Source organism: Acromyrmex echinatior, chromosome 10 (genome assembly GCF_024713525.1).
Source record: "Acromyrmex echinatior isolate Ae372 chromosome 10, ASM2471352v2, whole genome shotgun sequence".
Classification (NCBI taxonomy): Eukaryota; Metazoa; Arthropoda; class Insecta; order Hymenoptera; family Formicidae; genus Acromyrmex; species Acromyrmex echinatior.
Window position 1 is genome coordinate 12033949 of NC_141861.1, and position 16791 is coordinate 12050739.

General features: G+C 28.8%; 1 protein-coding gene across 6 annotated transcripts in view; it reads left to right on the forward strand.

The window, feature by feature from the left end:
• LOC105144409 (something that sticks like glue) overlaps positions 1 to 16791 on the forward strand; it is a 30014-nt gene that overhangs the window by 924 nt on the left and 12299 nt on the right. For 5 of the 6 annotated variants that reach the window (XM_087410815.1, XM_087410816.1, XM_011053292.2 and 2 more), the window contains exons 2-13: positions 323 to 506; positions 649 to 883; positions 1012 to 1251; positions 5509 to 5675; positions 6420 to 6794; positions 10574 to 10838; positions 10949 to 11198; positions 11288 to 11600; positions 12086 to 12155; positions 12233 to 12520; positions 12649 to 12837; positions 15032 to 15325. In XM_087410815.1, the coding sequence (XP_087266941.1) occupies positions 341 to 506; positions 649 to 883; positions 1012 to 1251; positions 5509 to 5675; positions 6420 to 6794; positions 10574 to 10838; positions 10949 to 11198; positions 11288 to 11600; positions 12086 to 12155; positions 12233 to 12520; positions 12649 to 12837; positions 15032 to 15325 (2852 nt within the window). In that variant the 5' untranslated portion in view covers positions 323 to 340. The remainder of the gene's footprint in view (positions 1 to 322; positions 507 to 648; positions 884 to 1011; positions 1252 to 5508; positions 5676 to 6419; positions 6795 to 10573; positions 10839 to 10948; positions 11199 to 11287; positions 11601 to 12085; positions 12156 to 12232; positions 12521 to 12648; positions 12838 to 15031; positions 15326 to 16791) is intronic. The other variant, XM_087410819.1, reaches the window with a different exon arrangement.

The following is a 16791-nucleotide window of genomic DNA, read 5'->3' on the forward strand; positions in this document are numbered from 1 at the left end:
ATAGAATAAATTTGATAAAACAATGCATGTGTGACATACATGTAGCATGTAATCTTGGCAGAATGGAATTTTTATCCTTTATTTTCCCTTAATCGATATATCTATAGCACAATACCGAGTCCTGTCACTCTTCTGCTTTCTTAATTTTTCTCGTAAATCGTATCATTTTTATTATATTTTCTTCACTTTTATACTACTAATTATCAATATAATGAGTTAAATTTCTGTATATAAAATCATTTAAATTTTATAAAATAAAACTTTTCTATCTATAAGATAATATAAAATTTATCTTATTGATAATTTCTTATATGCATTTTAGGTTACTTAAGTAACAACGATGTCCGTACACTATAAATTTAAATCTACTTTGGATTATGACACTGTGTCATTTGATGGATTGCACATTTCAGTGGCAGATTTGAAAAAGGCTATATTTCATCAGAAACGTATCGGCAAAAATACAGATTTTGATCTGCAAATTACAAATGCACAAACAAAGGAAGGCAAATGTCTCAATTTTTCTTGAAATTTCTCATGAAATTTTTGTCTCCATCTTACGAAACTATTGATCCAAACTATTGAAACTATTGTCCAACTATTGATTATATTATTAATAATACTCAGTAATCATATTCATCTCCTTAGATTATACGGATGATAATGCGCTAATTGCTAAAAATACTAGTCTTATTGTCGCTAGAGTTCCATTGACAGTACAACAGAAACGTTCTTGGGATCGAAATGAAACTCCTCCGTTCAGTAATGTAAAGGACGAAACTAATTTAGGTAGAGCCGTAGATCTTACGAGATTAGATGGCTCGGAGGAAGATAAGATCCGTGCAATGATGACGCAATCGACTCAAGATTACGATCCTTCAAAGTATACAATTTTATTTTTATTTGTTGACACAAATGAAATACTTTTACATGAATTAAATTATATATAATTAAAGTAAGAAAGTAAGATATATATATATATATGTGTGTGTGTGTGTAATGTTTCATTAGTTACATGAAAATTCGTGGAGCCAATCAGACTGGTGATGTACCTGCAAATTATCGTTGTTATAAATGTCACCAGCCTGGACATTGGATCAAAAACTGTCCACTAGGCACAAATCAAGAGCCAATTGAAATTAAGAAGAGCACAGGTATTCCCAGAAGTTTTATGGTACCAGTTGAAGGACCTTTGGTACCTGGTGCTATGATGACACCTACAGGACATTATGCTGTTCCTGCTATTGATCAGTGAGTCATAATATGCATTATTAAATTTTAGATATAATACATATATAATTAACAAGTAAAAATATTAAAGCCTATAATGGTTAAAGCTGGATCTTTAATGCTTAAATAATTCAATGTGAATTATATATGTGTGTGTGTGTGTGTGTATATATATATATATAAAATATATAACATATACATATGTACATGCATATATACTATATTTGTAGTCATTCGAACTACATGAATTGGTTTTCCAGATTTATAATTAAACTACTGTAATAATATCATAAATTAAATTAAATTGACAAGTAAAATTTTAATAATTTGATGCTCAATCTTATCATATTAGAAAGATGTTAATGTGCTGAAAAACTGTAAATAAAGGATCCCGCACGTTTCTTATAGATTTTGGTTCTCGGTCAAATTTTCTCATATTTCGGGAAATTGTAGTTCCAGGTGTTCTGATTAAAAGTGTCAATGGGCGCGATCTCCTAAAATTAACAGTTTTCGAGATATAACTATTTTACTGTTATTTTGGATATTTTGGATATAAACAATCTTGGTCCCACATGAGCCTACAGACTTGAAAAAAATATTTAAATATTTAAATAAATCTTTTAACATGCGAAATAAGACTGTCATAATTACATTTCGCTTTGCGATCTCAATTGTGCAGTTTTTCAATTGTATAGTTTTTCAGTACATTAATATCTTTTTAATATAATACCGGTAGAGATGTAAAGTTAGACATCAAATTTAATTTGATAATTACTTAACGGTAAAATTATTAGTAAAACGGTAATTTTGATAAAATTTGGTTTTTTATAAATTATAATTTTATGCACAAATAGGTTTTATTTATGTTTTTCACATTAACGCATAATATAAAACAATATTTTAATATTTTCGTCGAGAGTATAAATCGCTGATGGAATAATAATAGGATTGTTCACAATTTTAAAACGTAAAATCTAAATTCCAATATATGATTCAATATATGGTCAGTATATAGTTTTCAATATATGATTCCTTTAGTTGTGTTCTGTTTCACGCATAATGCATCTTTTATTCTTGTGATTCATCGAATGTTAAACAAGAATAAATGATATATTATGCACATCATGTTAAAAAGTAGAAAGTAATTCAGATTAAAAGTTCCAATATTTTTTTTATATAATACTTTGTTTTATATTTTAAAATCTAGCTTTTTATTGAATTACTTAAAATTATTCTATGTTTCTATTTAGATATTCTGGCAGTAGTGCAATTACAGAAAGATTATTTTATTTTTGATGTATAATTGTATCTTTTTTATTTTAATAGAAACTTTAATAATTTAGTCGTTAAAATAGCAAACAAATAAATGAAAATTTTATAAGTTTAATTAAAAAATAAAAAAGTAAAAAAAATACAAATATATAAAAAAATATAAATAAAAAGATCAAAATATGTACAAAATAGTTTAAGGGGGATCTTAGTCTAAAGTGCTAAGAAATAGGACAGATTTAGGAATTTTTTTTTAACTATAACTCCTAAAAACTTTAAATTTTAGAAATACTTTTATATACATTTATTAGTTAATTACAAATTTTTTCAAATGATTTTATAAAAATTTGTCCGAGATATATCCGCCATATTGTGAGGTGTTTCGTGTAACCATAATTTGCCGTTGATATTGTAGAGCCCATTCAAACGATCTGACAAGGAAGATTAGGAAACTCAAAAATTCAGAAAATTCTGAAACATTGTATGCAAATATGTAGAATAGTTTATCCGTAACGCAGAATTATTTTTTGTTTGTGCGGAATTACTGTGATATAATCTTTTTTTTTTTTTAAATACATTGCAACTGTTCTATTAAAAGATAAAATTAAATGAACGATATTTTATAAAAATAATTTATTTATTTCATTCATACTTTTTTTTTAATTGTCAGAAGTATTTTGTACATTCCTTTATATGTATCATAAAAATATTTTATCGGTTTTAGATTTAGATACACTATTATTATTATTATTATCATTATTGTTGTTGTTGTTGTTATATAGAAGCTCGTATTTCAAATTGCTGCTGTATTGATATTATGCTGATGAATTGTATTATATTTGCCTTTCACACTATCTCGCGCAGTCAATGAAACGAATACGTACAGAACGCACATACATAGATGTTTTCATTCATATTTGAAAAATGGTTTTTCGGAATATAATTGTAATATATATCATTGTTTTCAATGTAAAATGCTCTTTAATTTCCATTATATAAAAATTTTTTTAAAAAAGGGAGGGGATGAAGGTATTAAATAATTTAAAAAAATTTTTTATTATAGTTATAAAATACTCTTGAAACTATTTAATTTTCATTGTGGGAATTTTTTATAGTCGACGATATCCTTCATAAGAAAAAAACCAATTTTTTTTAAAAGGATGTTTTAAAGGGTGTCTCCTAAAACTGTAATTCCGCATAAACAAAAAATAGTTTTGTGTTACGGATAAACTATTCTATTTGCACACAATGTTTCAGAATTTTTTGAATTTTTGAGTTGTCTAGTGTAAGACAAAAATATAAGGTATATTTTCATTTGTTATTAATGTCTTTTCTGTGTAAATCTCGCTTCGAGTAAAAAATTACAAGATTTTTTTAAGTAAAATTTGTTTGAAAAAAGATTTAATTTTTTAAATTATTTTTTCGATACATTTTTTAACAAAAAGAAAGATTATTATTAACATTTTATTAGTTTTATAGGTTTACACAAAAGATATAACAGTTATTTCGAATTACACAAAAGATGAAACCAATCCGATTATTAGTTTTTGTGTTGTTATGTCAACAGACATGAAAAATATGATTTCGAGAAAACCGCGTTTAAAATTTTAGGTACTATTTATACACAGTTTTGTATACTTATAGTTAATTTCTGGTTAATCTATTATTTCTGATTCATAAAATAAGTCTTCTACTTTCTCAAAAAATTTGTTTGCTTCCTCTACGTTGTTTTGGTCGGCAATAGGACTTTTTCTTGTAATTTGAGCTTTATTTTTGCTCATGCGAGTCACCGTTTGGCTGCATAACCCGCAAACATTTTACATTATTGACCAATAATTATGCCCATTGTCTTTTTCAAAAGTTACGTAGCTCTCATTAAAGATTCCCATAGCCAAATATGCACAAGATTCGATAACTTTGGAGCCAATATGAAGATGTTTAGCAAGACATTAGATCGTTGAATTTAAACCTTCATTATTGTTTTGATTATGTTCGCCTAAACGTTCTAATAAATTTTATTGTTTAATAAAGTTTGTTGTGCATGTAAGAGACTCTGTTTTTTTTGGACGCATGGGGTTCTTGGAACATAAACAGACTTCTGCACGCTGAACGGATCCCTTACTTGAGTGTCGAACGATCGGATTATCTAGTAAATCGCTTATGTATTCGTTAATTTTTTGCGAATTTCGAAATAATACTTTAGAAACATATTTTTTAGATTCTATTAGAAAATGAAAAAAATTGTGATTTTTTAGAGATTTTAGACTAGGATCTCCCTTTAAGATTACTTGTTACATTTTTTCAGAATCCTAATAAAAAAAACTTATTTGAAGTTTCTTTGGTTTAGATTATGTATTTAGTCTTTTAGTTGTCATATATTCAATAATTGAAAATATAATAATTGAAAGAAATAATATTACATATTAGTATTACATATTAATATATATTATAATATATTATATTGTATATCAATATGTGATATCAAAATGAAAATATGAATATTAACTAAAGACTAAATGCTTTTACATCAAATTATTTTACTTTTATAATTTTTTTTTAAATTATCATTTTACCAGTCTCCAAAAATTGCTTGACTAATTTATCATAATCGACCGAATAAATTATCATAAAATTTGGTCATTTTCATCTCTAGGTACCGAATTGAGCATCAAATTATTAAAAATTTGCTTGTCAATTTAATTTAATTTATAATATTATTACAGTAGTTTAATTGCGTTTATAAGTCCGGAAAACTAATTCGGCGCTCAGTTCAAATGATTACAAATATTGTATATATGCATGTACATATATTAATATGTATATATATTAATAATTCATATTGAATTATTTACAGCATTAAAGATCCAGCTTTCGTTATAGGCTTTAATATTTTTAGTTATATATTTGCATTTTATATATATATATATATATATATATATATATATATGGTCTTATAATAAATTATTTATTATTACATATGTAATTATTATTTTTTATTGTTATTTTTAGTCAAGCTTATAAGGAAGGTAAGAAGGAACGACCACCATTTTCACAAGATCCAGAACCTGTAGCAGAGAAGCCAGAGATACCAGAGGATTTGTTATGCAGTATTTGCAAAGATCTTTTAACGGACGCAGTAATGATTCCATGTTGTGGAAATTCCTTTTGTGATGAATGTAAATCTCACCAATTTATTAATTATGATATCAATTATTTAAATCTTTACATCTTCATTATATTTACACATTTATACATATACGTGTATATATATACACACACATACACATATAAATATATATGTATGTGTGTGTATATATATATACACACACATACACATATATATATATATGTATGTATGTATTTGTACATATATATAGTATATACATATATCTGAAGAGCAGACTTTCAAAATGCGTCCAAAATTTGTAATTTTCAAAAAATGAGAAAGAAACTACACACACATGAAAAGTACGCACTTTATAGAAAATAACAATATGTCAATCAGTATGATGTGAAATATTAATCAAAATTGCTAAACAATTGTTAAAAGGATTAAACAAATGCATTTTGTTTGTTTCTAATTGTAACCTAGTTTGTCTCTGATAAAAAACATAATACACTTCAAAATGTCTATATTTTTTTTAGCATATAAATTAAAAAATGTTTTTCATTTTGAATATCTCAGAGTAGTTTATAATATGAGTCTTTTCGACACTAAACACTCCACCATTTCTAATTAAAAAAATGAAATCTTAAACAAAACACATTTTGAAAGTCTGCTCATATGTATAACTATGTGTAAATATAATAAAGATGTACACACACACGCGCGCGCGCGCGCACGCACGCACGCACGCACGCACGCACGCACGCACGCACGCACGCACACGTATACGCACACAAATTTCTTTATATTACAGGTATTCGTACACTTTTATTGGAATCCGAAGAACATGAATGCCCAGATTGCAATGAGAAAGATGTCTCCCCGGAAACTCTCATACCAAATCGATTTTTACGTAATGCAGTAATGAATTTTAAAAATGAAACTGGTTATGCTAAAAGACAAACGTATCGGCCTCCTGCTCAAAATGCTGGACAAGCCACTACATCAACAGATCAGTTGAAAATTGAAATACAGCAAGTTGCGAGTCATGTATCTTCTCAGGCTAAAACTGTTCACTCACCCATTGCTCCTAATGCACCATCGCAAGAACCTGTAGAACCGTTATCCACTAATCTTGAATCTCCGCAACACTTATCAACCAACCTCTCTGGTTCACAGCCATCAACCAGTAAGTGTTTTTGGTTAACTGATGTTATCAGTTTTGATATATGTATATTTAAAATAATAATAAATAGATCCACACTCTGTAATAAAATAATAGTATTTATATCATATATACAGGATTGAGCGCATTATCTCAAAAAGTAACGCGTTACCATTACCGTTGCTTGAAAATTAACGATTCATTACTTTTTAATTACTTTTTTTCGTAATTATTTAGAATAATCCCCCCCCCCCCCTTCAAATCTTAATAAAAATACGCGTTGATATGTTTTCACTTAAAACGAAAGAATCTGGCAAAAAAATGTAGCGGTCTTGTGAATCAAGTTACTAAACATTAAACTTTAGAGATTAAGATATCTATCATCCAGATTTGATACAACTCTACACTGTTAGAAATGTTCTTAAATTTTATTAACTTTTAAGTTACACAATTTGAATTTAATTTCATGACATTACATTAAATTTAATGTATTTTTCATGAAAATTTATTAAATTTAATGTACACGTTCATTTCATTTAAGTAACTACTGTAACTTAATTTTCAGTTAAATTATTCATTACTTTCAATTTCGTTTATAACCACGAGCTTCATTTACATGTAAAGGAAGCTCGTGTTTACATTTCTAACTGTGTGTGTGTGTGTGTGTGTGTGTGTGTGTGTGTGTGTGTGTGTGTGTGTGTGTGTGTGTGTGTGTGTGTGTGTGTGTGTGTTCTGCATTAATTACACAACTCACTGCTTTAAGAACACTCTCTGCTAATGCAAAGAATTTGTGTGCTTAAAACAGTGTGTTTTTAAAGCAGTAAATTTGTGTAATTAATGCAGAACGTATACATAATGCTACATTGAGTCGAGATAACAAATATCTTAACCTCTAAAATCTCCAACTTTAACGCTTAATAACTCGATTTACGAGGTCGACCGCCGTGTTTTTTTTACTAGTTTCTTTTATTTTGAATGAAAACACGTCGAATAAGTACTGTATTTTTATTAAGATTTAAGGTGGGAGGGGGGGGGGGCATTTTAAATAAATAATTACTCTTTTTTTTAATAATGCTAAAGTAAATTATTAGATTTTAAAATTACATTAGACGATAATTGATTTAATTAAATGTGAAATAAATATTCAAACTTGAAATTCTCTACTAACTAGTTTGCATATAAAACAAGCTTTTCTGTATATTAAACTTATCTACAGTTTTATTAATTCTTTATTTTTCTAATATTGTTATTTTAATATACTCATTTTTATAAGAATTTAGATTAAACAGATAATATATAGATTAAACATTGTTTTTAAATATTAATTATTTCCTGATGGAAATAAATCGGTGAAATCTTTATCAATAGACCTATTTCAATATAATTCATAATGAAATGGGTCAATTGATAGAGATTTTCAGTGATCTTCAGCGATTTCAGCGATTTATTTCACCAGGATTACTATTATTTGTATTCAATATTTATTGCTCATACCAAAAATTTACAGTATATACATATATGTAATATGAATTATATATTTTTAATAAATAAAACAAGAAGGGGCCAGACAACAAGCCTGATTTTTAATTCTTAAAACATAGTTTCGACCTTATTATTATATAAAATAATACAATGTAAGTAATTTCTGACTGAACTTCAATTTTAACTCTGATCGCATTTGCTTCTTATAAATTAATTTGATTTATTGTTTCAACTATTGGTTTATATTCTTGTTAAACATTTGCATTTGAGAATGTGTGCTGATACATTTTTATTGAATGACTTAACATGTTTAAATAATTTTATCATCATTATGGATTAATTGCGACCAATATAATGAAAGAATGTAACTTGAGTATTACAAGACTAAAAGCATTACATTATTGCGCTAGAAGATAAATATGAAGGAATACTACCAACCCTTTGCATAATCTGAAATTGTATCTAATCGTTTTATTAATTTTGTTAAATTTGCGTTCTCTATATGTATACACAGGATGACCTAATAATGAGTCGAAACGTACGTTTGAAGAATTTAAAATACATAAAAATCTGGCTTGTAGCCCTTCTTGTTATTTATTGTTTATTATTATTGAGTCATTATAAGATTATTTTTATTATATATTTTCAACATTGGCGGTGTCTATTAAAACACTGTATAAGATATTAAGTACAAAATATTTTTTAAGAAATTAAAAATAAATTATAAAATAAGAAAATAATGGAGGACTAAAGTAACGGTAAAAGTAACGGCTAAATTCGTTACCGTTACTATAAAAATATAATGACATTATTGAAAAAAGTAACGAAAATGGTAATGGCGTTACAAGTAATGCGTTACTTCTAACCCTGCATACATATATATAAATGAAAATGGTTACATCTTGTATAAAGTTTCATATTCGATAATTATACAATCTCAATTACAACTTAAAATCATATGTGACAGCATGCAATTGTCATTTCTTGCTAAGACAATGTGTATTTAGTTTATATATATATATATAATATGTGTATATATATATATATATATATATATATATTGTATATATAATTATTACAGTTTTTTATAATAAATGCATATTAGGTACATTAAAGTTTATGTATAATTTTCTAATATTTATCGAAAAATGTAAAATTTATTAAAAGTTTATTTATATGATCTATGATTAAATGTCTACCTAAAATATTTTGTAATATATTATTTTTATAAAACTCTAAGAAATATGTGCAATTATACTTTTTTATATTCAAGAAAATATTTTTATATTCAAGATACTGATTAGCAGACTCTTATTACTATTCGAAAATAATGTTTTTGAAAATAATGTTTTCAAGTTATTTAATGTTCAAAATTTTATACATACACAAGTGTATTTATATATGTAGCACCTCAAAGTAGAAATATAGAAGCTTACATTTAAAATAATTACACACACACACACACACACACACACACACACAGCTTTAAAAATTATCAGGATTTATTATATTAAAAAATGTAAAGTATATAAATGTTAAAATAACTTATTCATACACATAAATACAGATACATATTATACATTATTAATTGAGTTTTATTAATAAAATTTGTTTATTCAAAATATTAATGTGCGCACACGCGTTCTTTTATTAATTTTAATTAAATATTTAATATTTCAGAATATATATTTAAGTAGTGCAAGTGTATTGATTAATGATATATCTTTGATTTTTACATTGGATGAAAAATATATTTCTTTCCTCACATATGTATAAACAGAAAAAAAATGGCAGATGGACAATTAATATCTCGCTCTCTTTCGTTTCATCGCATATATGAAATATTATTTTATGATATAGCATACATAACAAATCATTTTTCACGTATATACATGCGAGCGTGCGTTGCAACATGAATACTCCCTCCGTATATTTTTCTATTTCTTGTACGTAAACAGACAGGCGCCATTATATTGGAGTATGTAATCAATGTATAGTTTCGATTATGTTATAGTTTTTTTATTCGTATAACACGTGATATATATAAAAAAATAGCCTTGTTGCGATGAGACGTGCTGAATAACGTGCCTATTTCACTACAATCATATATCATTGACGAATATATTTGATCGAATTTATGTCGGCCAGCTGACAATATCAAACACATAACCTCAAATGCATCATAAAAAGGAGAGAGTGTAAAAGAATCCTGCCTACGGGAATTCGATGAATTCCAAGGATGTATCGTTAATCCGCTCTTTAGTAAGCTATAATAATCGCCAATTTGAATCGCCTACTTATACGTGATATGCTTCTGACAGCTCTGCCTGAATCTACTTCAGAGTCACACTTGCAAAAAAGCGAATCAATAACAAAACTAACAACTGATGAGGAAACTGAGGTGCCTCCTCCTCCAGGAACAGAACCTCTACTCCCGATTCCTGCCCTCGTGAGTTCGCCAGAGAGAGAACGTGAGCGAAGTGATCTCTCCAGCCGCGATAAGAAGGAACGAGACAATGAATACTCAGGAGAACGTCAATCGAGAGAACGTCGACGAAGCTTCAGCAGGGATGGACATCGTGACAGGTAGATACAAGAAAAGCAAATCTTATCTTACCCCAAATTCCAAATATTGTGATATAAAAGATAAACTGAATCAAGTTACACATTTTGCTCATTTTCCATACACAATATAGAAGCGGAGAGCGTGGTCGTAGAATTGAAAATTTACGGCCATTAAATCACAATCGAAATCGATCCCTGTCGCCCAGACACTCCCAACACGGCGAATATCCATCGTCGAGTGCGGTGTTACCACACTTAATGAACCCACCTCCTTCTAAGAGCTATCAGGGTCATTTAGCAGACGATGGACATTATCCACCTGCTATGCATTATGACAGTGGAATACGTAGATCTAACGAAGACCGTGCGGGTACTCCAACGGTAAGAGCAGATAAAGAGCACATAAAGAGAACTTTTTATACTTGAACATTTCTATTTATTCGTCGCTGCACATTTCTGCAATATTTCAGGTCGACGAACCACATTTGCACGTTCCTTCATCTGGCAATCAACCACCGTTACTGCCTTTTCCACCGGGTGAAGAACGCATTCCACCGCCAAATTATAATCAGCCGCCGCCAAATGTACCTCCGCATAATCCTCCGCTTTTGCCGGATCCATATATGAGTCATCGAATACCGATATATCCCCATCAACAAGGATCACATTACGGACCACCAAGATACGATAGACCTCCTTATCAGCAACAAGGATACCGACCGTCTCAGCCGCCCCGAAACTATAGTGGGCCACCAAGAGGACCAATGAGAGGATTGCATCATAGTAAGCAACATTTATTCCATTCGATACAAATATGTAGATAAAACAAAGATATACATGTACTTTAAACAAAAACGTTTACTTCTTGAAAGCACTTTTCATTGCATTCATTTTTGTAAAAGTTTTGTTATAAAAGCAAAACACTTTAAGCCTATCTTACAATGTGGTCTTTGTTTCCTGTGCTTTCCTGTTGCTTTTTACGTTTTACTTTTTTTTTCTTTTTTGCAACCGTTTCATCGACAATTGCATTTCTTACTACGTGTTTCCTGTTTCTTCCAAAGTTCGTTAACTTTTATCTCGGAGGAGATAAAACAAAAAATCGGATAAGAAGCAAAAAGCAAGAAAACAGAAAGCACATTGTAGAATAACCATTAGATACAAGTAAATACTTTAATTTGACACTTATTTATTTGTATTTTTCGAAGCGTCTTATATATTTTGATATTTGAATTATTTCATTTTAACATTTCATTTGTATCTTGTTTCAGTGGGATACCGAAATCTGCAACCACCACCACCTGGACTGGGTAGAAATATACACAATAGAAATCCACCTGGGTAAGTTAATTTTCCAGTAATTTTCCTTGATTAATAAAGATCAATACAATGTTATTAATGTACATTTCATTCTTCAGAATCATTGACGATCCATTGGAAGCATTCGAGCGAATGCTCCGAGAGAAGGATGAGAGAGATCGACGTTTAGGGAAGCATAGAAGAAGAAGCAGAACGCGATCCCGATCACGTAGTTACAGTCGATCTAGATCACGCTCTTTTGGTCGTAGATCGCCTTTTGCGTCTCGTATCAGTCGATCTCGCAGTCCGCCATCGAAGCGGAGATCAACAAGGTCACCGTTACCACTCCGACCTCGTAGTCGTACTCCAAAACGTAGATCAAGAAGTGGCAGCTTCTCTATCAGCAGGTATTTTTGTAGTTTTAACACGCAAGGTTTATTTCTTATTATTATTATTAATATTATTATTATTATTATATTATTATTATTATTATTATATTATTATTCTATTCTTCAAGTTTTACCTGATGTTACAGATCTAGATCGTATTCTCGCAGTCAGTCGCCGAGACCATCTCCATCGAGAGATAGAGATAGGGAAAGAGATCGGGAAAGGGACAGAGAAAGAGACCGTGATCGTGACCGTGATCGCGACAGGGACCGCGAGCGGGATCGAGATCGTGACTTATTGCCCAGATATCGATCACCAGTCAGATCACCTCCGAGGTATGCTTCGCATAATGTTCATCATTATACAAGAGACATCTTGTAAAATGCATTCTGAATACGTTTATATTAATCTACAATAAGCCATTACCTTAGCTTAAAGTCTTAAGGATTCTAAAGTCGTCTGTACTATCTAGAGTTCTTAATTTTCTGAAAAATTTTCAGATTTTGGAAAAAAATCTGGGTTTCTTACGGTTTTTTATGAAAAATACGGAAAATTTTTAAAAATACTCTTTTAAAATGCTGTTCTTAATTTTCCGAAAAAATAAAATCAAGGAAAAAATCTTGTATTTTCCCGGTTTTTTTTTTCGAAAAATACAGAAAAATTTAAAAAATACTCTCTTATAGTGTTCTTAATTTTCCGAAAAAATGAAATCGAGGAAAAAACTAAATTTTTTCCTCTTTTTTTTCCAAAAAAATATTCTTTTAATAGGTTCTTTTTCGCATATATTTGAATTTAATTATAGAATGTCGCTTTAAATTATTTTAAATTTATTTTTTACAAATAAATAGAAGATTTATCTTCTTTTATGCGTTATTACATATATGACAGATTTTTCGGATGTATTGACTGACTGTAAGATAAAAAAATTCTCGAATCTAGAAATATTTTATAACCAAACATATGAATATACCTGCAAACTTTGTCATATGGCAATATGTACGTAATAACATCCTTATAAGAAATTTGTTCTTTTTCCGGCATTGAACTTCTTATATGGTTTGTTTTTCCTCTTTTTTTTTGACATTGGAAAGAAAAAGGTAAATATTTCCGTATAGGAGATTCAATCCTATTATGATATTATAATTTCTTTCTTTAATTAATATTTAATGTTTTTACCAGAAGGGAGAGAGAAATTTATTTAAAAAATTTTTTTTTAATTTTATAAATGATCATGACAGGAAATATGACTATTCATATATGATTTATTTCTTAGAATTCTTAAAAGTAAAAGAAATTAGCAATTTAATGAAATCATTGATATAAAGAACAATAAAAATAAAATTACCTTAGAAGAAAAAAGTTTATAAAAATATGGTAAGGAAAAAATCGAAAAAACCCGTTTTTTTTCCAAAATTTTCGAGAATTTATTCAAACTAGAACACTAGTATTACCGACTAAATCATATAATTTTTATAACAATTACTTTTTTTCTCTCTTACTGATTTGAAAATCCTTTTCCAGGATTAAAATATATGCATTAATAAGTCGTGAGATAGAGTCTACGCTGAGAATCACAAAAAATTTAGAAATTAAGATCTTTTTTACCATTTCTTAGTCCAATATAACGCTCCAGAACTATCGCGTCCTGACATCACGTCCACACTTACTTCATATAAAAAAAGCTATGTACAGAATTGTTAGCAGTCAAGGAAATCAGGGAAAATCGGGAATCAGGGAAAAGTCAGTGAAAGCTATCTAAACTTTAGATGCTCCATAAATTATTTTATTTGCTACTGAGCATATCTAAAGATAAATTTAAGGAATTTTAAATATAAGGTCTGACTATGAATACGGACAAAAATCTCAATAAAAAATGTGCAGAACAAAGATTCATGTATATTCATTTCCCGTAATTTATTTGTTATTTATTCATCTCGGTATCAGTAGTTCCATTTAACGTTTGCAATACACTTACTGCAAGTGTCGTATTATTATTTATATTTACAACTTGTTCTTCAAGATGAATAATTCTTTGAATATAAATATTGTTTATTGTACTGTTTATAAAATAAAATATTTTAATATTTTTGTTTTGTTTTTATTCTATTAAGAATCTTTCAGGTTTTAATCAGGGAGTTTTTTCAAAAAGAGACAGGAAAAATCAGGAAAATTTTTTTTTCTTTTTTGTTAACAACCCTGCAATCTATACTTATGAAATAATAGTCTACTAGTAGTTTACATGAAGAAATAGCGTGGATTTCTTAAAATTAGCATGCATGAGTGAGATATTGATGTAGTAATGTGTCAATGATATGTAAATCATCTGCGTACAAATACTATTTACAATATACCTAATCGTCTTTAGGATTCCCTTAAGCCATAAGAAATGATCATATAAATAATTAGTTTTCTTGCACTTTCAACTGTGATTGGCCAATTTCTCACTTTTTTTTTTCTTAAGACTTAAGCTTAAGTTATGGCTTATTATAGAAAGCTCATTAATGTATTATGAACGGTTTAATTTTTCAGATTTCAAAGAGAGAGAGATCGTGAGAGAGATAGACCGCGATCACGCGAACCTCGAGATGGATACAACACTTACTACGGCGATTCACCAGCTCATGATTATCCATTTCGTGATCGTGAACGCGATTTACCGCCTAGAGAGAGACCGTTGCCGAGATATCCTATAGGAAGAAATCAGCCATCCCAACATATACCGCCGTTGATGCCGCATCTAGTCACTGGAGGTCATCCACCACCGCTTATGTCATTGGGACCTTCACCTACGGACAGGAAAGACTATTATGATTCCTACAACAGGTATTTTCGCCTCAATAGTACTTTCATTCATGTACACTACGTTATGCAGATAATCTACCGACATGCTATTAGTTTATTTATAAACAAAAAAGCTCCGAAACTATGGCTAATGAATTATACAAAAGCGACATGGTATATAAATCGAATTATCTTGTTAGCGTGAAATGCCGATGTACTGAAACAATTCTGCAAGTCATTTTGACAATGCATATACAAGTTAAACATGCAGTTACATTGCATAAATTTGATAATAAACATTTCTATGTTCCATCCAAGTTTAAAAAGAGTAAAGATTATCTTTTTTGTGTGTTACGAATAGTATAATGTTGCTAAATTAAAAGATTATTTTCTATGCATACAGTATTTTATATACATATATATTCTACACACATTTGCTCTATATGTATATGTGTGTACACGCGCGCGCGCACGCACGGTATGGCAAGTTCGGTGAATGTCATGAGAAAATAAACATTACTTAATTAATATACCGCAAATGTAGGTGATTTGGGACAGCATATATTTTCATTAAATTTAATTATGGCATCCATCTATGAGTCACTAAAGAAAATTTAAACTTCCTTTAGAGACTCGTGGATAAATACCACGATTAAATTTAACAAAAACATATGCTGTCCCAAGTTACTTGCATTATCCCAAGTCACCTACATTTACGGTACGAATCTTTATTATCTTTCAAAGTAATACTTCCTAAAGACAATATATTTCAGATAACGTTCAATTTGTGAAAACTGTAAAAAATCATCTTTGGATATGGCCTTAAGTTGTCTTGTCACACCTCAAACACAGAAGTCATAATAATATCATAAAGGCATCATGACTTTAATAATTTTAAGTTTAATTTTACGTTTATTTTTATGTATCAAATGAAGTCATAATGATGATATCATTATGATTTAATTATAAATGCGTTCTGATTCAAAACATATACAGTAATTCTTGAACTAGCATTGCATTATCGTTTGAATCACTTTCTCTACTCCCCTGATCTTGCTCTATCAGATTTTTTTGCGTTTTAAATTAAAGGAAGAGATAAAAGGGACTGTTATAGACATTTCGAACATTCAGAATCGATAACACAAGGCATAAGGCGATATGCAAGGAATAATTTTCACAGAATTTCCGCAATAATGTATAAATGTTGTTAGAAATGTATTGTCTTTAGGGAGGTCTTTTTTACTTCAAAAGATAATAAAGATCATTTGTATATTAACTATGTGATGTTTATTTTCTCATAACATTCACCGAACTTATTGATTCAGAATTCTTATAATATAAAGATTAAAAAGAAAAATTAGAAGATGGTAAATAGTAAAGTAATTTAAATATTCTTTCTGCATAAATATTTCTTTTTTCTTTAGCTACATTTAATTCTTTACAATTTTTTAAATTATTATTCTTTATTCTACTCTAAACAATTTAATAAACGATTTTATTATCCATAA